At 51.6% G+C, this 15,459-nt stretch overlaps 1 protein-coding gene across 1 annotated transcript in view; it reads left to right on the plus strand.

Moving 5' to 3' along the window:
* The window catches only part of ASTN2 (astrotactin 2), a 291,732-nt gene extending 283,140 nt beyond the window's left edge, over window positions 1-8,592 (plus strand). The window contains exons 19-21 of the mRNA XM_058423166.1: window positions 405-505; window positions 1,727-1,910; window positions 7,705-8,592. Coding sequence (XP_058279149.1) covers window positions 405-505; window positions 1,727-1,910; window positions 7,705-7,942 — 523 coding nt within the window. The 3' untranslated portion in view covers window positions 7,943-8,592. The remainder of the gene's footprint in view (window positions 1-404; window positions 506-1,726; window positions 1,911-7,704) is intronic.
* The last annotated feature ends 6,867 nt before the right edge of the window (window positions 8,593-15,459 follow it).

A 15,459-nucleotide genomic window follows, 5' to 3' on the forward strand; every position in this document is an offset into this window, starting at 1 on the left:
CTGCTGCCAGGAGGGCCAGAGAGGAGCCCGGCTCACAAACACCACCGTGTTAAAATGTTCACATCAGTGCATGGCAGAGCAACCCCGAGGTGTCTGCACCTCTCTGCAGTCTGGAGGATTCAGGGTGCAGCCCCACAGGGGTCTCTGGGATGAGGGGAGAGGAAATGGAGCCCTGCAGATTCCTGAAAGGGATGAAGTGGCCTGCCCCCTCAGCCTTGGCTCCTATCCCTGGATTCTCCTCTGTTCCAAGAGATCATCTCACATCTCCTCGAGATGCCAAAACTGACTGATAGTGCCTGGACCACCTTTTTCCTTTCTCTTCCGAAGGCTAGTTCCCTTAACAGCCTGGTGGTGTGGGACTGAGGGATCAAGACATTGTTTTCCTTTTGCTTCCTGCCTTCCAGATTTACCCTGTACGCGGTGGACACACGAGGGAGACACTCAGAGCTGAGCACGGTCACCCTGAGGACAGCGTGCCCGCTGGTAGATGACAGCAAGGCAGAAGGTCAGTGTTCAGGTGCCCCATGTTCCCCACCAGGAGAAAATTCCTGTTAATTTTGATTTTCCTCTCTGCACTGTGCTCCCACAAATCTGTCCAGCTTCTCTCCCAGTGGGAAGGCTCCTTTAAATTCACCTGTGGGCACAGGGACGTTCTTTTAGGCAGGGGTGACAAATTGCAGGAGTGTCCAGGGGCAAAGTCTCCTTGGCTGGGCAGCTGATGACTCTGTGATGCCCCACAGGCATCCTTCCCATGCATGGCTGTGGGCTGGTGCTGTGTGTCTGGCACAGGTGCCCTGGAAAATGAGCAATCCCTTCTCACAAAGCTGAGAGAAGCCGCCCTGGCTGGGCCATGCAGGGCAGCTTTGGCTCTGGGTGTTTGAAGGGATGCTGGGGGCAGCTGGATCGCTTTGGAAAGAGAAATGTTGATGAAAGCCCAGCTACTTTTGCACATTTGCATTGTTCAGTTTTGAAACTGATCCCACTTGTCCTTACACCTAGGCCAGAGCACCTGGCTGCTTTCAGATTTAAAAGGATTTCTCTATGTGACCATCACGTTACCTGATCTCTTTCTTGCTTGCTTTCCATTGGGAATATCACACAGAAAAAAATTTTGGTTAGTGCTTAGTTCCATGTCCAATAAGAAAAGAATTCCCATGGAAAAAACAGCAAACAGGAGACTAAGGGGAAAGAAGGGGATGCAGTTTTGTGCAATTCTCATCTCCAAAAAGAGATTTTTTTCTACGGCAGAGAGTTAACACTCTTGTTTAACACACCTGAGCTGCTCCAGCAGTGCCCACAATGATGAGGTGCTGCATTTCTGGCTGCAGGGCCATCCTGGGACCAAGTGTTGATTTCTTCCTACTCTTTAGCACCATAGCTGCCAATGGCTTTTGGTTTGGTGAATTTGGGAAGAGCTTGCCTGCCCTTCCTGGGAGGATAAGGCTGTCTGCCTGTCCTGGCAGCTTTTTGCCTCTCCTCTTTCTGCTCCTTCACGGAGTATTGCTGGAGTCTTTGGGACAGCTTTGCTCGTGCAGGGCACCCACTGCAGGATCAGCCTGAGGAATTGCTGAATGCTCTGCAGTCACTGAACCCCGCTGCAGGCAGGGCACTGGCAGCCACCCCAGCCGCCTGCCAATGCTGCCAGCCCTTCCAAGGGCTCTGCTCCTCCTCTTCCCGTGCTAACACCTTCAGCTGGTCATTAACCCCGTGCCCTGATCCTTTCCAGAGATAGCTGACAAAATCTACAACCTCTACAACGGCTACACGAGCGGGAAGGAGCAGCAGACAGCCTACAACACCCTAATGGAGGTCTCTGCTTCCATGCTCTTCCGAGTCCAGCACCACTACAACTCCCACTACGAGAAGTTTGGGGACTTTGTCTGGCGCAGTGAAGACGAGCTGGGGCCCAGGTACCCGTCCCTTCCCTGTGTCCTGCCCTGCCCCATGCCCAGAGCACCCCTCTGCCAGGGGATGTGAGCCCCCTGCCTTCTCCTTGTAGCTGAGAGAAGCCCCCTTTTGGTGTCCACCAAGCTGTCCTGCATCCCCTTGAACCACCAGGTCCTGCTCAGTCCTTGGATGAATGCTGGTGGGACCCCTGGGTGGTCTTTGCATGAATGTTTGTATCACCCAGCCTGAACCAAGTGGGTGATGCTTTGAATGGGCTGGGGGCTTGGAAACACTGAGGGATGGGGGGGGCAAAGGGTGTAATTTAGATCTGGAAAAGTTTTTCCTTCTCCCTTCGTTCCTATCTGCTTGTTGGATGTGGCTGAGGATCTCTCCATAGCAGCAGGATGACACCTCACTACTGTTTACACTCTCCTGGACATAGATCCAAACTGGCCTGCGGTTTGTCCTCCAGAGATGACCTTGGTCGTAGTTTCTTTGGTAGTTCACTGGCCTCTGGCACAGAGCCATTCTCATCCTTCCCCCTGCCTTCCCTCTGATGACACTGCAGGCTTGTTTGTCCTTTGCAATCGTTCCTTTTTCTCTGAATCCCTGGGAGCCATCAGCTTCTTCTTACACGTCTTTATTTCCCTTGTTACTTGAGATCCAGCCCACTGAAGGCTGCTGTCTAACCCGATACCTGCATCAGGCTGTGGGACAGCAGGATGACATTTAAACTGCCAGTTCCAGGGCCCAGCTACATCTGGAGCCCGTGGTCACTTTGGCTGCTGTGCTGTCCTCACCGAGCCAGGGGAGCTCCTCACAGCACTCCTCTGCCCTGTTCTGTACTTGAGAAATACGTGACTTGCAGCCAAGGGGATGAATCTATAAAAGCCAAAGCAGCCAGTGCCAGGCTCGTGCCAAGAGCGAAGCTCTGCCATCCAGCCTGGCTCTCAGGGAGCTTGGACAGAAGCAGAGGCACTGACATAGCAGGAGGCAACAGGGATTTTTTTTTTTTTTTTTTTTTTTTTTTTTTGCCAAGGGAAGCCACCTCGTAACAGGATTTTAATTGACAGACTGTTCTCCTTCCCGGGGGGAACGTGCATTTTTGTACCTTGAAATGTTTATCAGATGAGCCTCGGCTTCAGAGTAAATGTTCGCTCATAAAACGGAGCGACAAGCGGGGAGTCGATTGCCTCTGTGTAATAAATACATCACACTGTGGTCCTCGTGAGCCCAGTTTCCATGAAAGCCACAGGTTACTGCAAACAGCTGCTGGCAAGAAGACACACTGACAGCCAGATGTCCCAACCAGACCGTTTACATTAAGGAGACATTAAAAACTTAGCTCATAGGTGGCCCTAAACCAGCACTTTCCGTGGTCAGCAGCACCGCAACACCTGGCTTGCCTCATCCTGCTCATCTCCTCTAGCAGCAGCAGCCCCTTTCCTGCTCCCCCCATGCCTCTCAGAGACACCGAGTGACTCTCACACAGATAATTTGTTCCAACAGGACAGAATAATCTGTCTAAATCAGTGAACTTTAATGCTACTGTGCATCTAGACCTCTGGATCCGTGCAGCCAGCATGCTTCCTAACACAGCCATGGGGAGATTTCACGGTTATTTTCTCTTTCTGTGTTTTCAGGATGATTCTTATGACCACTGCAAGCAGGGTATGGCTTTTAGGAGGGGGCAGAAGAAATAATTAAGTTATATCTTCTTTCCATGCCCCTGTTTATGGCCACCAGCAGCACTGGCGTCAGCATGAGGCATCAGCCCAGGGCTCACAACCTGTCCCCTGCTCCAGGCAGTCACCCAGGCAGGCAGCTGGGCTGACCAAGGGACATGAAATGCATCTCCAGAGCAGCTGACTTCTGGTACAAGTGGGAATGCAATGTTCTGATGGGAGGCTGTGATAAGAGGCCATCTAGTCCTGGACTCACTGTCCTTGCACACAAGGGTCTGAAAGACCCAGGTCAGTTCTCAGCAGAGTGGAAAATCTGAATTTATGACAAAACCACCTCACACAGGAACACAGCAGCCAGGCAGCCACCCTCTCCCTGCAGTCTCAGGAATCTCACCCTTCCTTCCAGCCCAGGTATCATTTTTTTAATGGCTCCTTCATGCTGCTTTGCCTTCTTTTACTACCTCCCTCCGAGGCAAGGCAGAGCAGGGTTTGGCTGGCTCTGGATATATTTTCATCCCATATCAGCTCTCAAGGTGAGTGTTGGCTGTCCCCTGTGCAGCTGGAGGGGACAAACATCCCAGCAGGAGCACCCTGGCACTGGGCAGAACAGGAAGCTCCTACTCTCAGGCAAATCCTTGCAGAGCTGGGGCTTGCAGCAGGGCCCTCAGTGCCCTGTCCCCTGTGCAGTTCATGCAGGAGCCCTTGGAAAGTGCCCTGGCAGCAGACACCCATCCCCTTCCTTTTCCTCTCCCCCACCATGCCACGAGACACTGCAGAGGGAAGTGACTGCTTAAACCTGTCGCTGTTTTTAAATCCCCCTCTTCATTTGTGACTGTGCTGTGACCTCCTAAATCCACCACCTAAGAGCAATCCAGAATCAGTCCCCGGATCCTGTGGAGGGAGAGAGGGCACTGCTGGACCATACCAACATGGGAGCATCCCCATCTGGGCTGTGGGGTGAGGGGGAAGGGGGTCACCTCATCCCTTTGGGGGCTGAGAGTTTGGGGTTGGCCACAGGCAGCCAGGAGAATGACTCCCCTCTCGCTCCCCTGCCGTCCCCTCTCAATTTCTGCCCTTTAATAAGGCAATAAATTGCCATTTCTGGCAGGGATGAGATTGGTCAGCATTTCGGAAGATTTCATTTCCAGTATTTGAAAAGGTGGTCGTTCTGACCCAACAGCCCTCCGTAGGGAGCACTTGGGTAATACCCAGGGCTTGATTTATAGTGTTAAATTGGCAGCCCAAGAACTGCTCCTGTAATTTATTACCCAGTCTTCACCAGAAAGCCTCCCTCTCTTTCTCACCCCTCCCCTCACCCTCTCTGTCTCTCCTCCTCCTTATTTTTTTTTAAGAGGGAACAGCTGACAGCCGAAAGCTAAATCTAACATTTACACATGACTTCATTATCCCGCTGAAATAAATGACTCAAAGTGGTGAAACCCATCAAAACCGGAGCTTTGGCACGGGACATCAAAAGCGAGGGGCCTGGTTCCCTCTCCCCCGTCACCCTGTCTCCTCTGTGACCACAGTTCAGTGTGTTTTCAGTATCTCACAGGGCCAGCTCATCACGTGCCACATCCCACCCTTAAGCACAGGTTTTTCCTGGGACTGACTGCACACATTAGTGGATGCAGCAGGTGTGTGAAGACAGCTCCAGGACAATCACAGCCTCAGCACGGCAGGCATCAGCAGATTGGGGTGGTTTGACCCCTGAATTTCTTGCCGTCCTTGAAGTTCTTCTCACACACAGGAATTTTTGCCTGCATAAGAGGCGTGAGTGTATATTGGGAAGCAAGGACAACATGGTGAGTTCCAGCAATATCCAGGTGATCATTGAAGTGTAGTGGAACAAGTAATGAAAATGGGAAGGTAGAGAAGGCCAAGGGAAATGGAGACAAAGGCAGGCTGTGTGGGAGAAAAGAGAGATAGGTGAGGAAAGCTGTGGAGGGTAGGGGAAGTGGTGAGAAGGGAACAGAGGAGGGGCAGAGCGTGGCTAGCAGACAGCCACTGGCCAGCTGAGACATCCACTCCTTGCGTTGTTGTTGGTTACCCACCACGGGGGGTTGCCTCACGAGCTGGCCATGGCCACTCCTCATTCTCCCCTCTTGCTGTGCCTGGGAGAGGCCTTGTGGTGAGCTGGAATAATAACCACTTTGGGGGGGAAACCCAACGATTGCTTGTTTGGCCTTTGAATAAACAACTTCCCCATGTTGGCACAGTGTTCAGGTCCATGGACACCAGCACCAGCACAAACTAAAGGGCTGGGGAAGGGCCAGTACCCCATTTTGGCAGTAGAGCCCCTTTAAATAAATCAGGGTGATCATGGAGTTGTGGCCTTAGAGAGATGAGAGTTCTCCTCTGTGAGGGTGCTCTGCTGAGTGATCTCCTCCTGAGCATGGTGAGTGGACTCAAAAGTCCATCCCATGAGGTGACGTGGATCCTGCACTTGCTCAGCCTTTCCTGAAAGGGAGAACCAGTGCAGATGTTAAGAAACGATCTCCCAGCATGAGGATGGGGAGCACTGGAAAGATCACCAGCTCCTGGCTGGAGGAACAGGTCAGAAGAAATTCATCCAGGCAGGTTGATCCCAGCAGGAAGTGGCACAGGTGATGGCTTTTGGTCCTTTCCAGCTGCATTGACTGTGATTTATTAAAGTTTGGCAACTGTAGTGACAATCACTACAGAGTTCGGTTTGCTGCTGAGCTGAGCTTGAATCCATCAGTCTCCACCAAGAGCACCTAATGCCATCATGGAATTTGTAACTCCAAGAGGCACACATCCAGCAGCACAGGACCTGTTCCTGGCACCGTGTCAGGTCTTGGTGTGTGGTGGGAGCACCAGATGCTGTAGGAGGTCAGGTGGCTGCTGTGGAGAGTAACCTGAGGAGAGGTGTTGTGTCAGAGCTGGGCACAGCTCAGCCCATGGCGTTGTTAGTATAGATGTGTGTGTAGCTAACGAGGCTCAAATTGCCCAGTCTGGCTTGTGTCTGTGTGGATTAAATCCATAAATGGAGACCAGGGAGTGTTGTCCAAGGAGGGCCAACTTCCTTTTTTCTTCCTTTGTTCTTCCTTTGTTCTTCCTTTGTTCTCCCTTTGCCCTCGAAGCTGACCAGGGCACATCGCCCTGGGGTGGAGTGGAACTGTTTTCCACGTGCAGCCCTGGAGGAGCAGTGGCTTCCTACAGCCTTTTATCCAGTGTTCCCACTCCAGAGGGAGAGGTCTGAGCTGGCTGGGGGTGCCAGGATGCCCTCTCGCCTCCAGCCGCCGCCTCTGCCCTCTGCTCTGGCGCTGAGGTGACCCTGACCAGCCCTTCCCTGGCGTCCCATCCCCGGACATCAGGCTCCCGACGCTCCCCCCGGGCTGGGAGCTCGCAGCCCGAGCTGCAACACTGCTCAGCTTTCATAATCAAATAATCCCCATGTTTATGCCTTGCTGACTGACAGTGCTGCCCCTGACATATCATTATCGGGAATTTACATTCCTGCAGGAGCTGCGAAATCCCCGACTCCCGAATCCAGAGCTTTCCTGTGGCACCAGAGGGAGAGGAAATAATCTGTGATCTTGAAACTTTCAGACCACTGAAGTAAATCCTCTTCCCTCCCTTTGTTTGGTTTAGCACTTTGCAGACTCCCACAAGGGGATTCTTGGTTTCTTACGGGTTTATTTTGTTTTGTCTTAATGTGTTGTGCTTTTTTTCCTCACTCTTATAGTGTCAGTCCTTTCGGGCTGTTTACCTCCTGAAGACTTGGGAAATCAGGAAAGGGAGGGCTGTGCTCGTCAGTCAGGGGCAGGAAGGTGCTGGGGGTCTCACCAGGGTGCCAGGTGGGGCCAGCACATGTGCTGGAGCTGGCCAGGATCATATAGTGGTGGTGACAATCTAGGCGGGGCAGGCTGTCCCCAGGGCACACAAGCTGCTGCAGTGGGTCAGACCTGAGGTCTTGATGCTGTGAAATGCTAGCTATACCCAGAACTTTGGGAAAACAGAGCTTCTCTCCGCTTGGAATGTGGATTAGGCGATCAGTCTTGTCCGTTCTTGCCACAAGACAGAGCTGGTGGCAGAACGCAGAAGTCCTGACTCCTGGTCTCCCCGTGCCCTGCCTGCACTGCTCTGTTCCCATCTGTGTCCCCTCCAGGAAGGCTCACCTGATCCTGAGGAGGCTGGAGAAGGTCAGCAGCCACTGCTCGACGCTGCTGCGCAGTGCCTACATCCAGAGCCGCACGGAGACCATGCCCTACCTGTTCTGCCGCAGCGAGGAGGTCCGGCCGCCCGGCGTGGTCTGGTACAGCATCCTAAAGGACACCAAAGTCACCTGCGAGGAGAAGATGGTCTCCATGCTGCGCAACACCTACGGGGAGTCCAAGGGGCGGTGAGGGAAGGAGCAGGCCTGGAGCTGTGGGAGGCAAAGGGACTCCGAGGAGTCGAGGACTGGTGATGTGCTGAGTGGCTGGTGGGGTTTGGGGTCGGGTGATGTTCAGAGGGGGTGGAAGGGGACAGCGAGGCCAAACAGGACTTTCTCACACAGATGGCAGAGAAACAAGAAATGAGCAAGCTGGACTTTAATTTCTTTTCTTTTTTTTTTTTTTTTTTTTTAATTTTTTCAAGAGCGAAAAAAAAGGGGAAAAAAAAAAAAAAAAAAAAAAAGAAATCACCTAATTTGACTCAGCATAAAAGCCTCTCCTTTTTAATCTTTTCTTACTGAATTTCCTGGACTACACACTCCAAAACCCTGGGAGGAGGAGATACCCACTCGAGGCCAGGCAGAGGGGAGCAGGGTGATCCCCTCCCTGCCTGCCCTGCCTGCCCTGCCAGCGGGCAGCAGCTGTGGGGCGAGGGGCCCCGGTGCCGTGGTGGCCGAGGACGCCAGGAGGAGGTGGCGTGGGTGGCCGGTGACACCGCGCTGCCATCGAGGGTCCCGGGGCGGGAAGCCAGGCGGGTGCCCGGGACGCTGCAGGCAAGCTGGGCTCTCGCACCGCTCCGGGTGGACGGGGTGGCTCCGTGTGCAGCCTTCGTTCGCAAGGCTCCCGGCAGCTTGTTCTGTGCATTAAAGATTCATATCGAGTCCATCCTCGCCGCCTCCCTGGTGTTCCTTCCTGGCGCGGTCTCGCCTCTGCTCGGGCATCCGTGGGGTTTCACTCCTGGGATGTGGCTGAGGTCAAGGAGCCCAAGGTGGATGCATGGAAAGGAGGGAAAAGTGCAGCCTTTCGCACAGGAGCCTCCCCTCCTCAACACCCAGCAGAGCCACAGGTCCCAGTGGGAGATGGGAGCGTGTGGGAAAGCCCAAGAAGAAAGCCGGGGGCTAAAAAGACGTGGAGAATCTGGTTTCTTTTACTGTCAGATGTGGGTTAGGCTGGCCCGGGCTCCCTGTGGGTAATGGATTTCTCAGCCTGGTAGCCAAACCAAAAAGTGCGGGAGGGTGAGAGGGGAAAAAATACAAAAATCAGATCAGCTCAAAGCTGTTGCTTTTTCCTTTTTAAAGCAGAACAACAAACCTGGAGAGGGAAGAGAGAAGATCGTGGGTTGAATGAATCAGTTTACTCAGCCCAATACAAATAGTTTTGTTTAGTTTTTCAGGCTAGTTAACCCTTTAACATCAAATCAAACAAACAGGAGGTGAGTTTCAAAGCAAAAATATTTGGAAATCAAACAACGGTGAAGAATTTGATGTGGAACAGCTTCAGCCAGAGACCTTTTTCTTCTTGAGCTAAACATATTTGCCTCATTTGCCCCCACTCAAATAATTCTGATTGTTCCTGCTGAATTGCTCTTTTTTCCCCCCTCTTTGGCTATGTCTCTTCATTAGAGTCGTGTTCATGTGCTTTGGGAAGGACTCCAGCACCTGGTCAAAGTCCTGCTGAAGTTCACAGAAAGCTTTGCTGTGACATTGCAGCCTGTAAGACAAGCTCCAAAGCATTGCAGGTTGCCTGAGGTCTTAATTTTTAAGCTAAATCCCTTTTTCTGGTGGAAAGAGAGAGGAGGAGGACACTGAGGGCTCTGGGCTACGGCCTGTATGTCCCTGAGGGATGTACCACGCTGAAAACAAGGACCAAGGGGGGACCATGACACCACCATGTGTTAAAATCTGAGTGCTCAGCACTGCTGCTGCCTCTTCCCCGTCCCTTTGCCCTTTGGGGGTGACTGGAGGCCTTGGAGTTTGGTTGTGGGGATGAAGGAGATGACCGTGATTTGTTGCAGTCAGATGAAGACTTTGCATTTGCCTGGTTGGAGCTGCAACAACGCAGAGCAAAAGCCTTGAAATGCCAACGTGGTTGTGCCCAGCCAGTGCCCAGCCAGGTGTCTGACTGAGCTGCCCATTTTTATGTGCTGCCAGGACACAGTGTGTGCACTTTGGGGAGGGGTGAAAAACCCCAAATCTCTCTTTGGAGCCACTGATGCAGAGTGGCTGGGACTGATGTGCACTTTGGAGTGCCGCAGTATAGGAAAGACCTAAAGCCATTGGAGAATGTCCAAAGCAGGGGCACAAAGATGGTGAAGAAGGGCAGAAGCCGTACAAGGAGAGGCTGAGGTCACTTTCTTTCTTCAGCCTAGAAAAGATGAGACTGAGGGGAGAGGATATCACATTTTGCAGCTTCCTCACGAGGGCCAGTGGAGGTGCAGGCATTGATTTCTCCTCTCTGGTGACCAGTGACAGCTGCTGAAGGAATGACACGAATCTGTGTCAGGGCAGGCTCAGGCTGCAGAGCAGGGAAAGGTTCTTCCCCCAGAGGGTGCTGGGCACTGCCCAGGCTCCCCAGGGAATGGGCACGGCCCCGAGGCTGCCAGAGCTCCAGGAGCCTTTGGACAGCGCTGCCAGGGATGCCCAGGGTGGGGTTGGTGGGGGTCTGTGCAGGGACGGGGGCTGGGCTCTGGTCCTTTTGGGTCCCTTCCCATTTAGGATATTCCATGATTCTGTGACCCTATGGCCATCCCCTCCTGCATCTGCGGAGCAGGCAGTGCCTCTGCCTGTAGGACAGGGCCCCTGGACACTGGCAGGACACAGCCCAGGCCAGGGCTGCCAGGACCAGCAGCAGCCGCAGGGAGCTTGGCCGGTCCATCCTGTCCCTGCTGCTCACCGGGTGCAGCTCCAGGTGCTTTGAAGCTGCCTTGTTTTCTCAAAGCTCTGGCCCACAGCTGTGCCGTTCCCTGTGCTTTATAAACACAGGGGTTTATTTTGTTTTTGTTTGCTTGGCTCGGGGGTGATTCATTTCTCCTGGAAGCCCCGTGCAGCGCACGGCGACGGGGAGCAGCTCCGTGGTCTCGCTGCGGGCGAGAGCCAGTGTTGGCCAGCCTGAGGGACAAATTGCCTGTGTTTTGTGTGACTGGACTGGAGGTGTGACACGGATAATGCTGCCCCTGGGGTTCCTCTCCATTGTGAGTGTGGTGCTAGGTGTTGGGAACAGGGGATGCCAGCCAAAATACAAGGCAGCTGGCTGGCTGGCTGCCCCTCAGCATGTTTTTTCTCCACTCTGACACTGCAAGCTCCCCCACAGTGGTGTTTTTTGCACCTGGGATGCCCATCCCTCACAGAGCTGCGGGGAAAGGACAGAGATGCGGCATGGGGAGGTTTTGTTGCAGATGATGATGGAAAGGAGTCCGTCAGCTCTTGTAGCCGTGACTGGGAACACGACAGGAGCAGCACAGGGACAGGCTGGTTGTCCTCTGGATCCACACTGCAGCTGTGTCCATTGCAGAGGCTTAGTTTGCTTACTTTGGAAGGCTGCTGAGGAGCTTTGCTTTGCATTCATGGTGAGACTGGCTGCTCGTATGGGTACGTGTACAGAGCGAGTTGTGTGTGAGCCTGTGTTAATATGTACAGAGCAGGTGGAAGAGTCTAGACTGGGCTGCAGAGTCTGATGGCCATTAACCTGTTGTGAAGCACACCTAGCTCCCAGATCAAAGCCAGGAGAGCCCCTGGCCGGTGATGATACCCGGCACAGTGCACCCAAGCCAAACAAAATGGAGGAATTCGTCGAGGTTACACATCCTCCGGCACACAGCTGAAAGGAAGGGTCTGTGTTTTCTCCCTGGAAACTTTGGAGAATGTATCCCTCCGGCTTTCAAGATAAACAGTTGTAGTCATAGCCCAGCAATGCTGGCAGATGGACCTGTGCCCTGTAGTGTACACACACACACAGACCCCTGCCACTGCTCTGACTCCCTCAGGGAAAACAGATCCCAGCTCCTAAGGAAATTGCTGCTGCCCAAGGAGCTGGTTCCTTTTGCCAGCCAATACCCTGACTTTACTGTGCCTGGGCTTTGGCAGATCAGAGGTGATGCTGCCCTGGGTGGGAGAGCACCAAGGGGCGGATGAAACACGAAAGGTGAATGGGGAGAGGGGCAAAAAGATGTCATCCTCCATGTTTAATAGATAAGCTACCCACATCCATTTGAAAAGCTGAAATTATTTCCCGAATGACATTGCTGGGAAGGATAACTTGGCTTCAGTGGCTCCTGGATGGAGAGATCAGGTTTAGGATGAGTCAAAAGGAGAAACCTTCTCCACGTGTCTTTGCGGCGAGTGTGTGTGCAAGTAACAGCGTTGATGGAGCAGCCATGGGTGCATCCTGCACATCCTGGCCCTACTTCCCCCAGCCCTGCACCCCAGCACCCCATAAACTCCAGCTCAGCACGGGGAGGGGGATTCCCTGCAGAGAACCCTTTAACAAGCATTCACTGCCACTTCAGCATCCTGTGAGAGTCCCGCCGGGCACACGCCCTTCTTGAGGGCACCCCAAATCTGCCACGTGTCTGGCAGCTCAGAGCTGGTGGCAGCTGCAGATCCCCTCCCAGGGGGGCTGTTCCCTCCGGAGGAGCCTGAACAATTCCCATTGTCCCCACGGCCATTGTCCCCCCGCCCTGGTCCTGGCTGCAGCTGGCACAGGGCACAGAGGGGCCGATTGTTTGGGGTTTTGTGCTGCTGATGCCACACCGCTTTGGGACAGCTTCGTCCCACGGCAGAGCCCTCTGGAGTCAAATGCTGTGTTTGCTCCTTTATTTATTCATTTGGTTTCTGCTTTTCTTCTTTTCTTTTCTTTTCTTTTCTTTTCTTTTCTTTTCTTTTCTTTTCTTTTCTTTTCTTTTCTTTTCTTTTCTTTTCTTTTCTTTTCTTTTCTTTTCTTTTCTTTTCTTTTCTTTTCTTTTCTTTTCTTTTTTTCTTTTCTTTTCCTTCTCTTTTCTTTTCCTTTTCTTTTCTCAGATTTTCTCAAATATTCTAATTTTTTTCCCCTTTTTTAAAATTTTCTAAAATTTTCTCTTTTTTTTCCCTAAAATTTTCCTTGGTTGGATGGGACTCTGCTGAGGCTGGGGAAGAAGCCAAGGGAGCGCCAGTGGCTGTGCTGTGTGGGCAGCTCAGGTCCTCCCCGTCCCAGGGGGTTCCTGGGGGGACAAAGCCTTGCCTTGGCATTAATGCCTGGCCATGGCAGTGCCTGTGGTGCCACAGATGACTCAGTATCCTGCGAACTCACACCTCATTGCCCTGGGAGGATGTAAACCACATTGTGCCTGCTGGGCCAGGGGCAGGATTAGCTGTCCAGAAGCTGAGCATCATGACATGAACTGATGTGTGCACTGTGAGACACAAAGGAGAAGGTTTCTGTTTTATTTTCCTAAGCACACATGGCTTGGCTGCCTCCCTGAGTGTTGGTGGCTGTGATGTTAAGCCAGGTCCGTGGCTCACAGTGCCACCACGGCCCGGTGACATGCCCTGGGCAGCTCTGGCCTTGCCAGTGCCCCTCACAGCACTGGGCTGGGGGGCACAAAAATCTGCCAACAGACTCCTGATCCTGGGCACCAGGAGCTGCCAGGGCTTCATGGATTGGTTTGAACCACTACAATGTGCTTCAGCTTGGGCATTTCCCATTGTGCTATGAGGGTCAGGAGGCTTTAAGTGCTGGGGTGGAAAGTTTGAGCATTGTAGTGGCAATAAAGTGTACAATTAAAAGAATTACCTTTCCCTTCCCTGCACCTGCCCACCCTCCCATCTCTCCAAGCCTGTTTAGCAGACACTGTGGCATGGATCCTTATGGAAACAAAGCAGCACCAGGGCTTGGGAAAACCCATGATATTAGGGTGAGGATTGGAGAAGAACAGGTCAGTGTTACAAAGTGAGTGCTCAAAGTCAGAGGTGGGTTTTGCCATTCAGCCAGAATGATCCCCATAATTCAACTCTTTCATCAAAAATGCCAATGGACTTGAAGCATAAGTTGGTTCATCCCCGCGGGCTGGATGAGGATAAAGGGGAGTAGCAGCGATCGTAGGGATGGGGCTCTTAGGTTTCTTTAAAAAACATATGCTGGGGAAGTGATTTATAAATAAAAAAACCTGGCAGGTAACAGCTTAAAAGGAGGGCAAAGAAGGTGGCTACAAGGTATGATGTTGCTCTTTGGATTAGTCCTTCATTCTTCATAAGCAAAATTATCAAAAAGCTGTGAATAACCTTTTAGCTGACTAAAAAAAAAAAAAAAAAAAAAAAAAAAAAATTGTTTTTAACCACTAACAATCCTCCCCAGGCCTGAGAGAAGTTGGCCAAAAGATTGTCAAGACCTTTAAAACTATTTTGACACAGTATTGCCTCACTTTTACTTAAAAAAAATGAAGACCCTGGCCCTTTGGCTGCATTTTATTGGAGAATTTAGGCCAGTTGTTGACTTGAGTGACATAGGCAGCTGTTATTCCAATTCAGGGCAGAGGGAAAAATCTGGGGCCATCACAGTGTTGTGATAGTTAATGAGCAGCAAAAAGCAGAATTCTGGCCTCAGAACCACTCATGTTTCCTTACCTTGCAGGCGTGTGTGCCTTAGAAACTGAAAAACTGAGGAGGTGGAATGAACAAGTCCAGGAAAAGGTAGTGCTGGAGCAGAGAGGGTTTGCTGGGTTTGTGTCTACATGTGTGCCAGTTAGTGAACCCATGGGCACACATCTGCCAGCCTGAACATTAATTTGCTTTTCAGATGTCCTTGTTTACATGAAAAGGAAGGGTTTTCATACTTGTGATTATTTTTCTTTATATTCCAGTCCTCCTATGGAAGTTTTTTAAGCCTCCGTGTCTTTTTGACATGATTTTTTTTCTGCTGCTAGCAGCTTCATTTTCCCATTACAGGGTGATCCTTAAGGTCTCTTCCAACCCAAGCCATTCTGTGATCCTGTGATTGCCACAGTCACCAGTGCCATGCCTGCCTGAGAAGCTGTGCCTTTGAGCCGTGAGAGGATTTTGCCATATGAATTCAGAGCAATTTCCTCAGCTTTCTTTAGTGATTGATCTCCAGATAAGACACGTAGCCTGGACATGGAAACTGTTGTTCTGACTGTGCATTCCAATTGATCCTGGGGTGGTTGAGCACGTGCAGGAGGAGTGGAGCTGAGCAGAGCCCAGCAGGAGCGAGCTGCCCGCTGTTCCCTGCCTTCATGGCTGCTTCCATCTTCAGGTCTTTATTAATCCCTAATAGATAGTTCAACACACAGCCAATTGATTTGTGCATTGCTATAGACACAAGCCCTTTAATCCCTCGTTCCTGGGCCTTTTTATCTACAGCATGTGCTATTGATAGGTCTGTGTGTGACGCACTTACACTCCATTAATAATGCATTGACCAAAGACAAGAATGGTATGGAAAACACAATGCGTTCTTGCTCATAAGATTTGTCTCTCCCTGCTTGATAAGTTGCAGTGGTTTCTCACAGGAAAAATGCAAAACTATTTTTTTTTTTACTGACTTATTTATGCCAAAGTAAAATAATAATAATAAAAAAAAATATTCTCATCCTTCAGTACATTTCCCTCCCCACATGCAAATTGTTGGCGCACACCTCACAAGGTCTCGGTCTGGTGGGGAGACTGCAACCCCGGCTCTCTCAGACCGCTGGAGACTGATTTATCTTCATCTGTATGTTT

The sequence above is a fragment of the Hirundo rustica genome, chromosome 20 (genome assembly GCF_015227805.2).
Source record: "Hirundo rustica isolate bHirRus1 chromosome 20, bHirRus1.pri.v3, whole genome shotgun sequence".
Lineage (NCBI taxonomy): Eukaryota > Metazoa > Chordata > Aves > Passeriformes > Hirundinidae > Hirundo > Hirundo rustica.